The 17,478-nt window shown below is 50.1% G+C and overlaps 1 protein-coding gene and 1 long non-coding RNA gene across 7 annotated transcripts in view; one reads left to right on the top strand and one right to left on the bottom strand.

The window, feature by feature from the left end:
- Window positions 1–5,079, top strand: part of NEURL1B (neuralized E3 ubiquitin protein ligase 1B) — a 39,603-nt gene extending 34,524 nt beyond the window's left edge. Inside the window, exon 5 of the mRNA XM_072824137.1 lies at window positions 149–5,079. Within this exon, the coding sequence (XP_072680238.1) occupies window positions 149–393 (245 nt within the window). The 3' untranslated portion in view covers window positions 394–5,079. The remainder of the gene's footprint in view (window positions 1–148) is intronic.
- The window catches only part of LOC140632273 (uncharacterized), a 47,613-nt gene that overhangs the window by 17,628 nt on the left and 12,507 nt on the right, over window positions 1–17,478 (bottom strand). For all 6 annotated transcript variants that reach the window (XR_012029782.1, XR_012029787.1, XR_012029784.1 and 3 more), the window contains exons 2-4: window positions 10,857–10,975; window positions 7,127–8,553; window positions 1,354–1,461 (exon numbers count right to left, since the gene is read on the bottom strand). This is a non-coding gene — a long non-coding RNA (uncharacterized lncRNA). The remainder of the gene's footprint in view (window positions 1–1,353; window positions 1,462–7,126; window positions 8,554–10,856; window positions 10,976–17,478) is intronic.

The raw sequence follows: 17,478 nt of genomic DNA, 5'->3' as shown, positions 1-17,478 counted from the left end.
AAGCCCAGTAGAAAAACATCAAACTGGTATCTATTGAAATTGTTTCCCACAAGTTCGGCCATGGAAGCTCTGCCTTCTTGGGGTTGCCCCAGCAGAACGCATCTGAAAACCACATTATTAAGGTCTGGCTTGTTTTCCCTTTCTGCAGTGACGGCACCCAGCTCCCCGCTGAGCCCCCCGGTGTCCCCCGCGTTCTCCCCACCGGAGCCGGCAGGCAGCAAGAATGGTGAATGCACGGTGTGCTTTGACGGTGAAGTGGACACAGTCATCTACACGTGTGGACATATGTGCCTGTGCCACAGCTGCGGCCTGCGGCTCAAGAGGCAAGCCCGGGCCTGCTGTCCCATCTGCCGGCGGCCCATCAAGGATGTCATTAAGATCTACAGGCCATAGCCTGGCCCACCAATGGGCCTGGGCCAGAGCCAGGTCACCTTTCTGAAGGCCCCCTGGGCCAGGCAACCACTATGGCCAGCAGGGAGTCCAAGGGCAGCAGCCATCCCATCTGCCACTCTTCAACAGTGGGCAAGGCGTCACAGTCATGGAGATGAGGCCCTGGGAGGTCTGAGCCCAGGCACGGGCTGCTTCTGGCTCAAAAGCGCTTTGCCCCCCAGAGGCCATCCGGACAGCAAGCTCAGGAACTGCCTAGCAGACCACCCTGTCCCTCGGTGACCTCTCAGCTGGGAAACAGCATTCTCTGTGCAATGCTTTTCTCTGGAGTTGGGTCAAGTGTGTGTGAGAGAGGGTGAGGGGAGGGAGTGGCCAGAGAAGAGAGAGGGAATGTGTGTGAGAGAATGAGTGAGAGAGAACACATAGGTATTTATCCAGGGATCCTGGCCCTAGGAGGTTATTTAACACTAACGAATGTGCAATCCCGAGCCCAGACGGTAGCGTGACTAGAAACCGTTCACTTTCTGGGGCTGTAACGTCAGATGGTTTTGAATGTATGAAGCCTGCACCTAAACAGAACTCCCTTGGATGGTATAGAACAGGGACACTCAGATTTTCTAAGGGAAGGAAAAAAATAGCTCATTGTTTACAGCTCCAAAGCAGCAATGCCTTGGGGGGAAGGTGGGTGGAGAACAGAAAAGAACAATTTGCTTTTTTAGTTTCTTCCCCGGTCCTGGAGAGGAGTTTTGATGGGTGCTGCGGCCCACTGAGAGCTCTGGGTGGTGTCATCCCCAGAAGCCTCTTCACCCCTTCACCCCAGACAGCCTAATAATAAGCATAGTGCACCTTGACTCCGTCCCACTAGATGCTTTTTGTCTGTACCATCCCTTGTTGTCCCCAAAGAGAAGACAAGCAGCAGGTTCTCTTTTCCTGGGGGAGGGAAAATCCTGGAGGCAGGTGACTCACCTGGAGTTGGAAGGGCCACTCCATCAGGCTGACAACTCTCCACATTTCCTGTTGTAACCCTGGGGCCTGGCATTCACCAGCAGCTGTGGGCATCACCAGGGCAGCCTACTGGTGAAGTAGGAGGAAAAGACTTTGCAACTGGTTCTGACACTCAGCTTCTCTTTCACTGCTGATTACTAAGATGTTAAATGATCATTAAGATGTTAACTAATAGCTGAGACATTAAAATGCTGACATGGGAACCCCCCCCCTTCCCAGAGCCATTTGCAGGCACTTCCTGGGACCTGGCCCTGTCCCCCACTTCCTCACCCCTGCCGAAGCCCATCTCTGCAGACTCCCAGACCGCCCTTGGGCTGATAGGCTGGCCCAGGCCAGCTCCTGCCCCCAGTTCTGGGCCTAACCTCTGCCCTAGCTTGTGCTGTCCCTTTAAGGAAGCCCTTGGGCCTCTCTGATTCTCAGTTCCCAATCTGTCCAAGATGAGGCCCAGTATCTGCCCACTCCAGAACCCACGATAGGACCAGCATAACATTGAAAAAGCCTGAGACACCCTGCAAAGAGCAGATAACATTTTTATTACAATTCCTAATCTCTTCCTCTGCCGCACAGATGATGACAGGGAAAGAACATTCAGAGAGTTTATGCATTCATATAACAAATGTTTGCTGGGTTCCTGGAGGCCCAGAGCCCAGCCCAGTTGGGCCCTCATCAAATCAAATTCTTTAAGACCAATTGGTCTTTGTGATGCTCTAGGTCTTGGGCCACCTATTGCTTCTCTGTCTGGAAGTGGTCATAGTGTTCTGACCTGATCTCAACTTCAGAAACTCTACTCTTGCCCCTACAAGAACCCCTAACTGGTTATTTTCCCTAGTGAATCTGGGAAACATGCCTCCATTTAAATTTTGTGATGGAAGTTTTAGGGGAGCATCTGGAACCCCAGGTTAGGACCTGGAGAAGCTAGGTGGCACTCAGTGCTCAGCTGAATTTGGCCAGCAGGAGCCATTTCCCCTATGTGGGGTGGGGCACACAGACCGTGTGGGAGAGGACTCATGACCTTCCCCACCCACCAGGACTGGTTCTCCAGCAGTAGCCCTGGCTGGATTGAGCCGGTCACATGGTGGTCTCAGATGCCAGCAGGAGGCAGCTTGTCTCTCCTGCCCTTTGCCCTTCCTAATGGTCCCCACCTGGGTTCCAGCCACCACCAGGAAACCAGTGACAGGGCCTGGACCTGTGGTGGACCAGGCCATGCCCCTGGTGACCTGTTACCTGCAACAAAAGGAGCTGGTGGCCTGTCTAACTTGCTCCGCAGCTGCTATAAATAGCCTCCCTGTTTCTAAGAGAAATTAAGGGGGTGTTTATCTTCTAAAAACCAGAAATTTCCTGATGCTCTGATTTATTCAGTGCTATAGAGGAGCTGCTCACATGCCCTCACATGGCGGGAGAAAGAGGGAAGGGAACCCCTCTTTTTCATTTCACATCATTATGTGCCTCGGCACTGGGCTAGAGAGGCATCTTCACACATTAATCCTGTGAGGCAGGTCTTATTACCCCCACTGAGTCATATCTAAAATGCTACTGATAATAAAATGCACCATTTTATGTACTGCCAAGGGAAAAAAAAAAAACATGAATTTTAACTGTAAGATGCCACAGTTATACAATTCATTCTAATCAGAGACTTGAAATGTGAAAACAAACTCTGCTACTTAGAATTGGTAAAACACGGTATTATTCCCATTTGACGGGTAAGAGAGCTAAGATCCTGTGAGTAAAGTGACAGGATCACACGCAGTAGGTGGCAGGCCTGGGATCCAAACCCAGGCACGTCTGGCACTGAATCCCACTCTCTTCACTGCTTGGCCCCAAGCCCCAGGCAGCTTGAGGCTGCCTTGAGTTTTCTTTCTTGAAACTTCTATGGGCTGCCCCTGGAGAGAGCCTGGGCACCTGCACCTGCATAGAGGGTTCCAGCCCCAGGCTGTGGTCTCTCTGCCACCCATACCCTAGAAGGACAAGTGTCCTTTCTTCAGTCTCATCTTCCCACTGTCTCCCTTCTCCTGGCAGAGCTGAGCCATGTGAGATCCTGAGCCCAGCCTGGAGACTTCCTCCCATTGCACAGGGGTGCAAATATGGGGCAACATAGTGGAGGGGCTGAAGGCCTTGTCCCATTGCCTTCCTGAGCCTCAGCACCAACCCTCCTCCCACCCCCGCAGGCAGAGACTCCAGGGCTAAGAAGCAGGAGATCACAAGATACTCCCTTGCTGTGTGTGGTCCTGTGCCTGCTTCTTTCGAACCACCAGAAAAATTGGGCTGTTTGCAAGTCAAAACAAGCTCCTTTTCCTAGTCCATTCCCAGAACTAGGAGTCGTCTGGGATTTAGCTACCCAGGGCAGCTGCTCCCCTAACTGCAGGCACGCTTTGCTCAACACCCACTCATCAGTGTGGCCTGTGTTCTGGACACAGTGTTAGGAATCGGGACTAAAGACAAAGTCCACAGGGAGTGGACAGTCCAGAGATGGGCAGATTTGTAAACTTGTATTTGCTGTCTTGGCATTGGGTCCCTGTGCCAGCACATAGTAGGTACTCATTCAAAGTTTATGGAAGAAATCAGAAATCAAGTTATGAGTACTCAGGGGCTTGGTAAAACACCACGTACATATGCATACAAAATCATTCAACAAACATCTGCTGCATGCCAACTAGGAGTGGGGTGCTGGAAATGAGGAGCTAGGGGACAGTGCTAGCTCTACCTTCAGAAGGAGACACATTAAGAGGATAATGAGACCCTGGGGCTTTCTTGGCCATTTGTTGCCTTTGAGGATCTATCCTGGTGAGTGCCCATGACCACTTTCCTGATCCAGAGCCTCCTGCATTCTCGAGAAGCCTCCTTTGCATTAGAAATGCCAGGCACCTTGCAGTTAGTGGGCTGCTGCCAAAATAGCCTTGGGCAGAACCCTCAAAGGCTCCACCACTTGATGATCACCCTCAAGTCCCGCCAGGGAGACATGTAGGGAGGTGGCTACCTGCTACTTTCAGGCTTCTGACTAGTTACTAGAATCAATCCCTAAGTTCCCAGAGAACCCCATCACATCCAGGTGAGAAGAATGGGCTTGTGCAAAGTCTTGGTGAATGAGAGGCAGTAACCTCCCCTGCTCAATCCCATCTCTGCCCTAGTTCTGGCAGAGGGACGCCTGCTCAGGAACACATGGCCTCCTGGCATTTCTTGGTATTTAGTTGTTTTTCCCAAGCCCCTAATGAAATGACTTGTACAACAATCTGTCTGTGCCTTATGAAAGTGTCTGTGCACTTTTTATCCTTTTTAAATGCAACTTTAAAAAGTGGGCAGGGGACTAGCATACATAGTAGTATTCTAGAAATATGTGCTAATCACTGAAACCCTTCTGCATTATGTTTTTGATGTAGGAGTGATGAAGTGTATGTCTCTCATCCCATCCCCCCACAACCTGTGTACAGACCTTTTTAAAAATGTCTCTTATTCTTATTTTTCTGATTCAATACTGTGACTTCTCCAATACAATCTAATCTTTGGGGATATGTAATACAGGTTTTAAAACTTGGGGGGAGTGGTGGGTTGGGAAGGGTTTGCACCCGTCCTGTGTGTTGTGCTTTTGTGTGTTGTGTGTTTTTGGTTATGTCTATTTTTATCTGTTTTATATTAACATGATTTTGCTGTTTAAAACAAAAATACAACTTTGGCTTGTTAAAAAAGAAACCTTCTTCAGAACTCAATTTTAAGACTCACAGTTGCACATACTGTTGGGGAGTGAAGGTGAGGGATACAAAGCATTGCCAACCTTGAGGAAACAATTAGCAAAATGTCCATGAAGTCCTAATAATGTTTGAACCTTTGGCCAAGCAATTTTGGTGAAAATATCACAAGGAAATAATTCTTATCAAGGATAAGCTCTGTATGTAAAGATGTTCATTACAGCATTATTTATGATGGTAAAAAATTGTATAAGCCACACTAACGTCCAACAATGAGGGTGGACTTGCAGAACTCTCAGTTGCAAGCGACAGAAACTGAACTCAAATTGGTTTAAGGGGATTAAAAAGCTCAGCTAACTGAAAAAGTCCTGTATCGTGAACCCAAGAGCCCTCACTTCAGGTGCAGTTGGATCCAGAATCTGAAATGCTCCAATAGGACTTGGTCTCTCCTGCTTGTTGCTCTGACCTCCTTTGCTCCGGCCCGTTCCCAGGCAGGTTCTCGACAGCTGGCCACAGCACAGCGCAGATGCAGCCTACAGCCTCCCTGTGTGGGCACACCTGGCCCACGGCCCCTCCCTGAGCCAATCACAGAGGCCAGGGAGATACGGGGCTCTGATTGGCCAGACCCCGCATTTGCACCCAACTCTGCGCTGTAGCTGCTCTCCTAGAACTGAGAGTAGGGGCTCGCAGTCTCCAGGGCAAACGGGCACGGTGAAGACCTAGTACCAGGCAGGGAAGAACAGCAGGCATCTATCTCTCTAAAGAAGGTTGAGCGAACCATGATACAGATATACCTAGGTAATAGTATGGCCCATGAAGCCAGACAGCCTGATCCTCACCATGACATCGGGGGAGACACTTAATCTCTTTGTGCCTTGGTTTGCTCATCTTCAAAGCAAGAATAGTAAGGACTCCTGATTTTAGGATGGTTGTGAACATTCTTGAGATCATGCCGGTGACGTGCTAGGCACCGCATCTGGCACTCAGCAAAGAGTTTGTAACACGGGAATATGTTTATGTCAAAACATGGTGGGAAAAATCAAGATATAAAAGATAAAGATATAAAAGATATAAGATATAAAAGATATAAAAATATAAGATATTTAAAAAGATATAAAAATCAAGATATTAAAAAAATCAAGATATAAAAGATATATCACATACACTTTGATCTCATGGATGTAAAAACAAGCAGGCAAACAAACAACAGTCCCCCAAATCAGACTGTTGGAATGACCAACAGGAAAGAAGCAAACTCTCCATGGGGGCTGTGTCAGGATACAGATATTATTGGACTTTTCCCCTTGTGTTTTCTAAAGTTTCTATAATGACAAATTACCACTTTTAATTTAAACTTGTTACTTGGAAAAAGTATTCCCCTTGTCTGCAAAAAACGATGAAAACAGCTAGTACTTGCTGGAATTTGTCAGGAGTTCCGAGGCTGATTGTCTGATTTTGAGATCCAAATTTAGTCACAGTGTATGGTGATAAAGGCCTGCAAGCTTCCAGTGGAGACCAGACCAGGCTGACCAGTTTCCTTGGGCTTCCTCCAGGCCAGCTTTAGGGCCCAGATTTCTGGGGGTGGAGCCTTGCAGCAGCATCAGGAGTAACAAGGGAAGGGAGAAGGTGGAGCTGCTCAGGCCTGCTTTTCCCTGCATGCTAAGTCAGGGACACCTGATTTAGTGACACCAAGTTTTGGGAGCAATGGGGTAAGAGTAATGAAGTTGCATTTATGAAGCTGAAGAAGTCATGATTTTCCTACTTTTCTCAATGAATCTTCACAACAGTGCTGGTCTCCTCATTTTACAGATGAGGGAACCAGAGTCCCTTCAAGGCAGAAGTAGGATTGAGCCCTAGATATGCCTGTTCCAGAGCTAAGGCAAAATGTGCCTCGGAAATATATCATTCATTTCTACTAGGTCAGGGGATATTTTCATAGATTTTATTTGATAATCAAGACTTTTTTTTTAAATAAAGGAAGGAGAAAGACCATGCTAATCTAGACTCTTTGGGTTTTAAGAGATTGAAAGCCAACTTAAGAAACAACTCACACAACTAAAGTGGTCCACTCTTGCTTCAGGAAGGGCTGGATCCAGGGGTTCACATGATGTCATCAGGTGTCTGCTTCTGTCTCAGTTCTGCTTTCCTCTGGGTTGACATCACATCACTCTCAGGCAGGCTCTCCCTCTGTGGTAACCAAGATGTTCTCCAGTGACTCCTCATATCATACCAGCTTAGTGACCCTTTAAAAGCCTTTCAGGAGAAGTCCCAGGGTGTCTGTCTTTTGACCCCTTGGATCAAAAGCCCAATTCCTAAATCAGTTTCTGCACATACCCACACTTGACACAAAACCAAGTATGGCATGGCCCTTGCCCTCAAGGACCAACCAATCTAGAGGGGAAGGCAGACTCATAAACAGACATATTCAGAGCAGTGTGGTTCTGCAGCTGCTAGGACAGATTGAATTCAAGGCATAATGGCTATAGACCATTTAGTGATATAAAAACATCCTTCTTTTTCCTGACTGTTCAGGCTTTCACTAATGCCTGGGTCATGCTTCCTGGTATATATCATATTTCCCTTCTGAGGCTTCAATGTACAAAGCCTGTGCCCTGACCCTCACCATCCTGCTGCCCAAAGCACAGGTAGCCTCAGAGGAGTTCTATATGGAGACTTCTCTGTCCTTTATTCCCTAGGTTCCTGCAGGACAAACAAGAATAATAAAAATCATCTAATGAACACCTACTATGTGCTAAGGTTGTCCATGACATCTCTGACTCCTCACTCTAGCTCTCTGAAGTAGGTCCCATCATTACTTCCATTTTACATGAAGGAGGGGCACCTGGGTGCCTCAGTTGTTAAGCATCTGCCTTCAGTTTAGGTCATGATCCCGGGGTCCTAGGATTGAGCCCTGAGTCAGGCTCCCTGCTCAGAGGGAAGTCTACTTTTCTCTCTGTCTGCCACTTCCCCTGCTTGTGCTCTCCCTCTCTCCGTCGAATAAGTAAATAAAATCTTAAAAAAAAAAAAAAAGTAACACCCATTTTATAAGACGGAAAACCAAGACTCAGATGAAGTAACTTTATACTTAATGTACATAAGCCCTCAAAGACAAAAGGATTTCTTGTCTTTTTTTTTTTGTATGCAATTCCCAGGATCTAGACTCAGTAGTTTTCAAGGGCAAATGGTCCCAGAACATATGCACTTGTGATTTCACTGACCCCACAAACAGCCCATCAGATAGATATTATAATCCCATTTTACAGACAAGGGAAGAGAGGCTCAGAGAGAGCAACAACCTGCCTCAAATCATACAGCTGTGAACTGTGGAGCTGTAATCTGAACCAGGTCTCTTTCCACAGCATCGCAGTTTTTCTGTGGGTAAACTGTCTGAAGGGGGCTGGGGGGGAGGAACAAGAGGAGGGGGAGGAGAAAAGAGAAGAAAGGTGGGGAGATGAGGGGAGGGAAGGAGGCTGTGCACCTAGAAGGACAAAGGGAGAAAGCCACCCAGTCAGGGACATACACAACAGCCACCAGTCCAGTTCCAGGGCCAGAGAATCTTCCCCTCTCCCTCCAGGCTCAATTCTCCTGGCTCTTGGAAGCTGGTTCTGGATCCCACACAGGGATGTGGAAAACATGAATATTCCAGGCATCCACAATGGGAACAGAGCCCCGACCTTGGCTGTTAAGTACACCCAAGGGAAGCTTCTAGAAGCCCAGGGGCAGCGGCATCGACAGAGTGCCTGGGGCAGCCCGGTCTGCTTTCCTCAGCCCTCTCCCCTCCTGGCCTGGCCAGGGGTGACCTTCTTGCCCGATAGCCCTCTCCTCCTCCACCCAGCTGCCCAGGTGCAGAGGGCCTGTTTAGGAGTCTGCAGGTCACACCCATACTTTGCCCCAACAAGCAGGGGCCCCCAGGGTTGCCATTCATCCTGAAGCTGGCAGGGCTCTAGCCTCTAGAGTTGTGCAACGGGAAGCCCCCTTCTCTGTGCCTCACCCCCCTGCCTCTATCAGGTGGGGCCTGTAGGACCATCCCCTCAAGCCCGGAGCAGAAGGAAGGGAGGCTGATTGTGGCAGAAAGAAAATGTCACATGGGGACCTTTGCCCAGGGGAGGCTGCATCCTGGCAGCTCAACTTGGAGCAGCTGTTTCCCCAGTGTTGGTGCCTAGTGGGGAGGAGTAGGGGGGTAGGAGGTGAGGGGGTGATGAGAGCTCACAGGAGACCTAGAGCCTGGGGGCAGGCCTTCCTCTGCTGTGGGATTTTGGACAAGCTCAGTTTGAGGATCTTTGAGGTCTCAACCCCCTTGCAGATTGTGTCAAGATGAACCATCCGAGTCAGGAGGTGGCTGGCATGTAGGAGGTGCTCAGTCTTAATGGTTATTCTTTTTCCCAGTATCATAGGCTGTGCTCTATCACTTCGCTACTTGGTTCCACTCCTCCCCCACCCTGACCCTCTGTCCTCCAGAGCCCCCTGGGCCTCCTTCCTTCAGGCCCTATACTGCATCCGGAGTTGGCCCCTTCGTGACATCGTTAGCAGCATCTACAGGTGATCAGCACAGGATCTACCAAATAGTAGAACCTTGCTGTTTATGTCCCCCTTCTCCCGGGTTCAATTTCTGGCATCAGCACACCTCCTTCCTACAAAGAATGAAAGTAAGGGGCAATCAGATGGTGGGGGCTGGCCAGGCCTCTGAGTCTGCCCTGGCCCCTCGCCCCTTGCTTGTTTTGGCTTCCCATCAAGAATGCTGGACCAGGCCTGGGAGGCTGACTGACCTCAGACTCCAGAGGGAAAGTCACACTTCTGCTCAACTCCCAGGAGCAGCCCTTACATTCCAGGAGGGGCGTGGGAAGGGCCAGGCCTTCCTCCTGCTAAACTGAGCAGGGAGCCGCCTGCAGCCTGGCCATGCTCACAGCCTCACACGGGCCATGCCCACCTCCAGGTCCCCCGGGGAGATCTGTCCCACTATGGAGGCATGGAGGGAGGGACGTGGAGGTAGAAGATATGCATTGCCACCACAGGACAAAAATGGAAGAAATTTCCCAGTAAGATGTCTCTGGCCTTCCCCAGTCACCTTGGTCTCCCTTGCCAGCTAGTGCTTTCTCCCTTCTGGTACCACCCCCCACCTTCAAAAAAACCCAGAACCCTCTGCATTGTTCTGAGCAATTCTAGTCTCCCTTCAGCCTCTGCCCCCTCTGAGAGGTAGTTCCAGGCAGTCCTAAGGGCTGTCTAGATTTGACTTCAGGGCCATCCCTCCCAGCCCAGTCTTCCTGTCTTTCCACCCTTGAGCGGGGGTGGGGAGGTGAGGAGGGGAAGGGATAGGCAGGGTGATGGGCCAGGAAGGGGATTCAGCTGGAGTTGTTTCAGTTGGCCTTTGTTAACAGAGGCCAGAGTACTGGGTGAAGTTTCCCTGAGCAAGTCACACAAGAGCTGGGCCTTGGAGGGTGGATAGCAGACAGTGAGCAGAGACCGGCCCAAGCACACTCTGCAGAAGGGAGCTGCTCCAGTGCAGAGGATGCCAGGCAGCATGCTGGAAGAGCAGACCAGGGCCCGGAAAGAGGTCCCCAGGAGACACTTTCCTTCTGCTACAACCAGCCTCTCTTCCTCCAAGAGGATCCTGGGACTCTGCTGGCTAGTTGACTCCTAGGTGGGTTTCCTCCCACAGGCCAGGCTTCCCAAGCTCCAGATAGGGCACAGAGCAATGGAGTAGCTTGGGCAGGGGGTCAGGAAGCAGGTTGGCCCTGGCAGGGTCCCATCCCCTTGGAACAACGAGCTTTCCCCTATTCTCACCTTCCAGGCAATGAACCTACAAGTCCAGAGGTCAAGAGAAGAGGGCTTTCTGGGCTCCTTCTCTGGAGGGTCTGGCAGTTTCTTCACAGAAGATGGAGCACTGTCGCCCTCTTGTGGTTCTGGGAGAGTGCACAAAGACGTGAGCAGAAACTGCTGGACAGGCAGTCAAGGTCTGTGTGCTGGATGAATCTACTGCCCCCACCCGACTCTTAGCAAATCCTCGAGATGTCACCAGATGACCTGGGAACCGCAGCGCCTGCGAATGGCCTTGCAGATCCAGGTAAGCTTGAGGAGGACAAGTTAGGGTGACACTGCGGGACCGAGGTTACCTCAGAGTCTGGGGTCAGGCTGAAGCTGTGGTGGGGAAGGACTGGGGCTGGAACCAGGACGGCTTCCTTCCCCTAGACCCTGCAATACCAGGAGGTTGCTACCTGGCCCCTAACTCTGGGCCCCACTCAGGCCACTGATCTGACTGGCTCGGTCTAACCCCCCCCCCCCCAACACACACACACACACACACACACACACACAACCCTGTGTCAGGCATATTAAAATTAAACAAGTAGGGAAAAATGCAATAAAAAGAAAATGAAGACATAACACTGAGTGAGATGAGCCAGTCACAAAAAGTCAAACACTGCATGATTTTACTTACATGCGGTCTCTAGAGTAGTCAAGTTCATAGAGATAGCAGAAGAGAGGCGACCAGGGACTGAGGGAAGGTGGTGGAAAGTTAATGGTTGATGGGCACAGTTTCTGTCTGGGAAGATGTTCTGGAGATAGAGGATAGTGACGGCTACACAATGAAGATGCACTTAATGCCACTGAAATGTATGCTTATAAATGGTTAAGATGTGGAGGGCACCAGGTAGCTCAGTCAGTTAAGCAGCTGACTCTTTGCTTTCAGCTCAGGTCATGATTTTGAGATCATGGGATCGAGCCCTGCATCAGGCTCTGTGTTCAGTGTGGAATCGGCTTGAGATTCTCTCTCTCCCTCTCCCCTTCCCTCTGCTCACTCTTGCTCTCTCTCTCCAATAAACAAATAAAATATTTTTTAAATGGTTCAGATGGTAAATTTTGTTATATGTATTTTACCACAGCTTTTTATTTCTTAAAAAAACATAACATTTTATTTATTCATGAGAGACACACACACACAGAGAGAGGGAGAGGCAGAGACACAGGCAGAGGGAGAAGCAGGCTCCATGCAGTGAGCCTGATGCGGGACTCGATCCCGGGTCCCCAGGATCACAACCTGGGCCGAAGGCAGGCACTACTAAACTGCTGAGCCACCCGGGCTGCCCTACCACAGCTCTTTAAATTGGAAAGAAAAAGAATCCTCAATTATAGATGAGGGTAGTGCTGCTAGAACTGCCTCTTTGGCCATTGGGAGGGGGTGCCTCCCCTATACTTGTGTCCCAATTTTCTGGGGCTGCCATAACAGAATACCACAGACTGGGCGGTTTAAACAACGTAAATGTATTTTTTTCACAGTTCCAGAGGCTGGAAATCCAAGGTTAGGGTGCTGGCAGGGTGGTTGGTGTGTGGGTGACTTTCCTCCTGCCTTGTCATCACATCCTGGCATGCTTTTCCTCTGTGCACATGTAGAGCAAGAGATCTCTGGTGTCTCTTCCTCTCCCTATGAGTACACCAGTGCTACTGGACAAGCCCAGCCTTACCACCTCTTTTAACCCTTCTTACTTCCCCAAAAGTTCCATCTCCAAAAGCAGTCACACTGAGCGATCAGGGTTTCAACGTATGAGTCCTAGAAATGTCATTATCATGGTTTAATGCAAGAAGGGTCTGGACAGTGGGAAAAGAGATCTGGCAAGTCGAGGTGGCCTTCTAGAGAGAGAGTTGGCCGAGGGGAGCCCAGCCGGGGAGCAAGTTAATCTAACAGCACACATTCGGCCTCACCAAACTCGCCACTAGGGGGGCGGAACAGAACCGGATGCAGATGTTAGAGCAGAGTGGTCAGGGTAAGTCCAGGAGGATGTGGGAGCCCTGCTCTACCCTGAGAGGGTCAAGGGAGGCTTCTGGGAGGAGGCAAGTCCTGAGGAGCATCTTGAAGGGGGAACAGATGGTCTCCATGTGGAGAAGAGGAAGAAGGGTTTTCTAGTAGATGGAACAGCTTCATACCAGTGTGGGTGACTCATCAGGCCAATAACAGCAACCAAAAAAGTATAAGAAGGAGCTGGTTTGGAGAAGACGTATACTGCACCTTGAGGATAGCCTTTCAATATTTATTTTATTTTTAAAAAGATTGTATTTATTTATTCATGAGAGACAGAGAGAGAGAGAGAGACAGAGACAGAAGCAGGCTCCATGCAGGGAGCCCGGATCACGCCCTGGGCTGCAGGTGGCGCTAAACCACTGGGCCACTGGGGCTGCCCTCAATATTTATTTTTTAAAATAGTCCTTGTTTTTTCCCCTTCTTCCTTTGCATAAAATAGAAAACACTTAAGCCCCGATTCACCTGTTAAGCCTCTTCCCAGAGCTGTGGTTTTCCTAATAAATTGCAAAATTGCCCAGCTAATGCTAAGCAGTTAAATCAGATTAAATCAGGACAATGAGTCTCTAAGGGCTATTTATCATTCCCCATTTGTTTGCAAGGGAAAAAGGCGTTGTGTCCTGGCTGGGGGCTGAGAAGTGGGCTCTGGTATCTCCGTGACCCCAGTGAAGTGATTGGCACTTAGCTGTTACCCTTGGTTTCTATGGTAACATAACAGGTACGCAATAGCCCCCAACTCCCTAGAAGACCTCTCACTGCAGGACCCGGGAAGAGTGAAATTGTGAGACCCCCAGATGGCCTTCAAGAGCCCACCCACTGCTGCTGGAAAGAACAGTGACTCTCTCAGGCTCAGGCTACCCCCTCCTTCATGGACGAAAGAGAAGATGTGTGGCCCACCCCAACTCTGCCCCTCTCTTGCTCCCCTACAGTTCCCACCCCTATCACCCTGACCTTGCACTTTGCCATGCCCTAGCCAGAGTAAGCCAACTTTATGAAAGTGGAAGGCTCTTACTTTTTAAATATTAACTGAGTCTCCTTGACCCCTGGCACTTCCCTCTCATACCTGGGATCTCCCCTCCCCTCGACAATCACAGGAAAGATGCCACAGGACGGAAAGCAAATCAATCGTGTGCAAGAGCTCAGCACGTAAGTGATGCTCTAGGATCCATCTGGATCACCATACGGATGGAACGGACGATTGGCTCTTGAGTTTTATGCCCACTCCCCATCAACATCCTGGCATGATACAGCCCCTGGAACTTGGCCATGGCCTTGGGGAAAAGGGAGGGAATCCCAGTGGAATGGGGTCTCAAGGTAGAAATGAAGTTGTGAGGAAAATAAGCCCATTGCATGCATGCCTGGGTTTATGGATTGAGATTCATACCCCTTGTGCACGTGCTTCCCTCTCTGCCCCCACTCCAAGTGCATGCACTCACACATTTTGCCTGGGTCACACCTACTCACTTGCTTTCCATTCAGACCTCATAGTTTCCACATGACCTCCTCCAGAAAGCCTTCCCTGGAAGACCCCACCCTTCACGCCCACACCACCAGGCTGGGTTAATCTGAACTAACTCGCTTACTTTTCTGTCTCCTTCGGTAGGTAAACCATTAGCTCTTCAGGGGCAGGGAGGAAATCTAGTTTACTCTTGTATCTCTGGTGCTCAGAGCAGTGCCCAGCTCTTAGCAGGCACCCCCAGATGTCTCTCCACTTGAACAAATGGAGAACCCGGTAGGTGAGGAAGACAGACCGTGGGAAGGTGTCCAAGAAGGAGTTCTTTCTGATAGCTGCTGAACTTGGCTTCTCTTAGCCTGGACCGTGTGGACCACAGTCTCCTAAGCTTGAACACTTTCGAGAAACCACCCTAGAACATCGCTAATTCTTTTTCCATCTTCTGAATCAGCAGCAGAGAAGAGAGATCTCCCCTTCTGGAGTGCACAGCCCTCCATATTTTACACCTGTTAGCTCTTCATTCAATAACTTTCATTGAGCCTCCACATGTCCCAGGTGTAGATGGCCCTTTCCTTCCTTGTACTCTTCACCTCCATGATATTCCCTTTGATACCTTCCACTCTGGTCCCTGACGTGGACACCCATTTTTTCCTGCCCAGGCTTCATTCCCCTCCTTTTGGAAACAGCACCTCTGTTTTCCTCAGGGGACACATCCCACCCCACCCCCGTCCCTGTGGATCCTGCCAGCTGGCGTCACTGCCCTGGCTGAGAGCTGTGCACACGGCCTGGCCGGTCAGGGCTTCCCACCTCCTCCTGACCTCACCCCACCTTGTCCATTGTCCACATAGAGGCTGCAGGGAGTTTCTCAAAACGTAAACCCAATTACGTAATGCCTCTGCTTAAAATCCTTCAAAGATTCTGCCATCAGGCCCAGAGCTCCTCACCGGGCCCGCCAAGGCCTCGTCACATCAAAGCCTCAGCTTAAATGTCACGTACTCAGAAATACCCTTCCTGACCGCACCATGCAGATATCTGTTCCAGCACCCCGTTTTCTTCCTAGCATCATCACATTTTGTCGGCTTACTTTCTCTCACCCTATCAGAAGCTGGGTGGAAGCAGAAACAAGTCTGTCTTACTCATTTTACCCCCCGGCACCTGGCACACAGTAGGTGCTCAATCCAGCTCTGGGGAAGCTGTGGACAGTGACCTGTGGCTGGGGAGAGGCCAAGCACACAGACGTGCTGGGCGATCACAGTGGTCCAGGCCACAGATGGAGGTGGTCGGCACTCAGGGCGCTGGCAGGCCCGATTTGGCCCACGGGTCATAGTTTGTGGACTGTGCTGTAGGGAGATCAGCTAAAAAGGAAGGTATCAATGATTTTGAAGAAAGGGATAATCAAGTGAGCAAGGCTTCTTGAGAAAGCCAGAGGGGATCCAGAGCCCAAAAGGCTGGGTGGCTGTAGTGAGAGGACAACATCTGCTGTGTGGCAGGAGGGAGGAGGGGTCTACCACGTGGGAAGGTGGTAGGTTTGGTGGTGGGAATGTGAGCTTTGCCCCTGGAGAACCCCTATTACTCCATGAAGAATGAGCCGATTTCATCAGCTGCGAGTAAGGGAGAAGTAGGGGGCTTGAGAAAAGACAGCCGGGGGGAAGCTGTGTTCTCAGAATGGGACAGGAAACCTAGAGAACCACGGAGGATTGCAGGGCAGCAGTTTCTAATGATGACAGGGTCCCTGGAGGGCAGTGGGAGAGAAGGTCACTGGAGGTGGAAGGGGATGAAGCTCAGGACCTGGGTGGACCACTCCCGTGAGCATCCAAGTCCCCCCACATGAGCTCCAGTCTTCTGTGATTTAGGGGGTCTCCGGTGGGGTGGTGGATGGCAGCCACAAGGTGGAAGAGAGGGCAGTGTAGCCAGAAGACAGAATCTCAAGGAGAGGGAGCTGGGGGTCTGCAGATCCGTCCTCAGCCCCCAGCCCCCCAGCGTGAGTGTGGAAATGTCCTCCACCTCAAATACCTAAAGGGAGCCTGCCCTCAGGGGCAGCCCAGCTCCAGTCCATGTAGAAGAGGAGGGGACTGCTCAGAACAGCAGTATCTAATCTTGGAGAGAAGGGTACGGAGGTGCATGAGTGTGAGTGACTGTGTCAAGTGTGAGTGCAGGAACATGTGTGACAATGTGTTAGTGTGAGCATGCGCAAATATGTGGGTGAATGTGCGAATGTATGGGTGGGAGTGATGTGTGTGTATGTGTGTATGGGTGGTGTAAGGATGTGTTGAGTGTGGGTGTGAAAGTGTGTGTGCATATGAATATATGGTGGCTGAGTATATCTATGTATATGTGTGAGTGTGTTTGTGGGTGCATGGGTGTCAGTTTCTGGGAGTGATAAGTGTGTGAATGTGTCTGTGGGTACATGTCAGTGGGGATGTGTATGAGAGAGGGTGTGAGTGTGGTATCTGAGTGTGTTAGTGGATGCAGGAGTGCGTGTTGTGTAAGAAAGAGAACAGGAAGGGAAGGAGAGAGAAGGGGTATGGACAGGATTGGGCCAGCTGAGGGGTTGTACAGGTGTTACAAGCCTGAGTGAAAGTCTGGAAAAAGACAGAAGGCCCAGAGGGCTGGGAAGTGTGGCAGGATCACCCTGAGGGTCTCCCAGGGAGGAGGCCTCTCACCCTGCTCTACTCCTCTGGCCCTGAGGCTTCTTCAGCTGAGCAGTGGCTTCTAGGGCAACTGCCCCCCAGGGCTCCTACCATGTATTAGTAGTTTCTGAATTGCTACCATATATTTTTTATCATTAATTCTAAGAATTGGGGACACCTGGGTGGCTCAGAGGTTTAGCGCCTGCCTTCGGCCCAGGGCATGATCCCGGGTCCCAGGATTGAGTCCCACATCAGGCTCCCTGCATGGAGCCTGCTTCTCCCTCTGCCTGTGTCTCTGCCTCTCTCTCTGTCTCTGTCTCTCATGAATAAATAAAATCTTAAAATAATAATTCTAAGAATTGCACAGTATTCCATTGATTGGATGGTCCATAATGTATTCATCATTCCCTTATTAATAAACATTTTATTTGTATGCAAAATTTTCCAGTTATTAACAGCCCTATTATGCAGGTCCTTGAAGTTCTTTTTTGCTCATCTCACAATTTCTACAGAATTGCCATAGGAGAA

The sequence above is a fragment of the Canis lupus genome, chromosome 4, assembly GCF_048164855.1.
Source record: "Canis lupus baileyi chromosome 4, mCanLup2.hap1, whole genome shotgun sequence".
NCBI classification, from domain to species: domain Eukaryota; kingdom Metazoa; phylum Chordata; class Mammalia; order Carnivora; family Canidae; genus Canis; species Canis lupus.
This window is presented reverse-complemented; position numbering and strand designations above follow the sequence as displayed.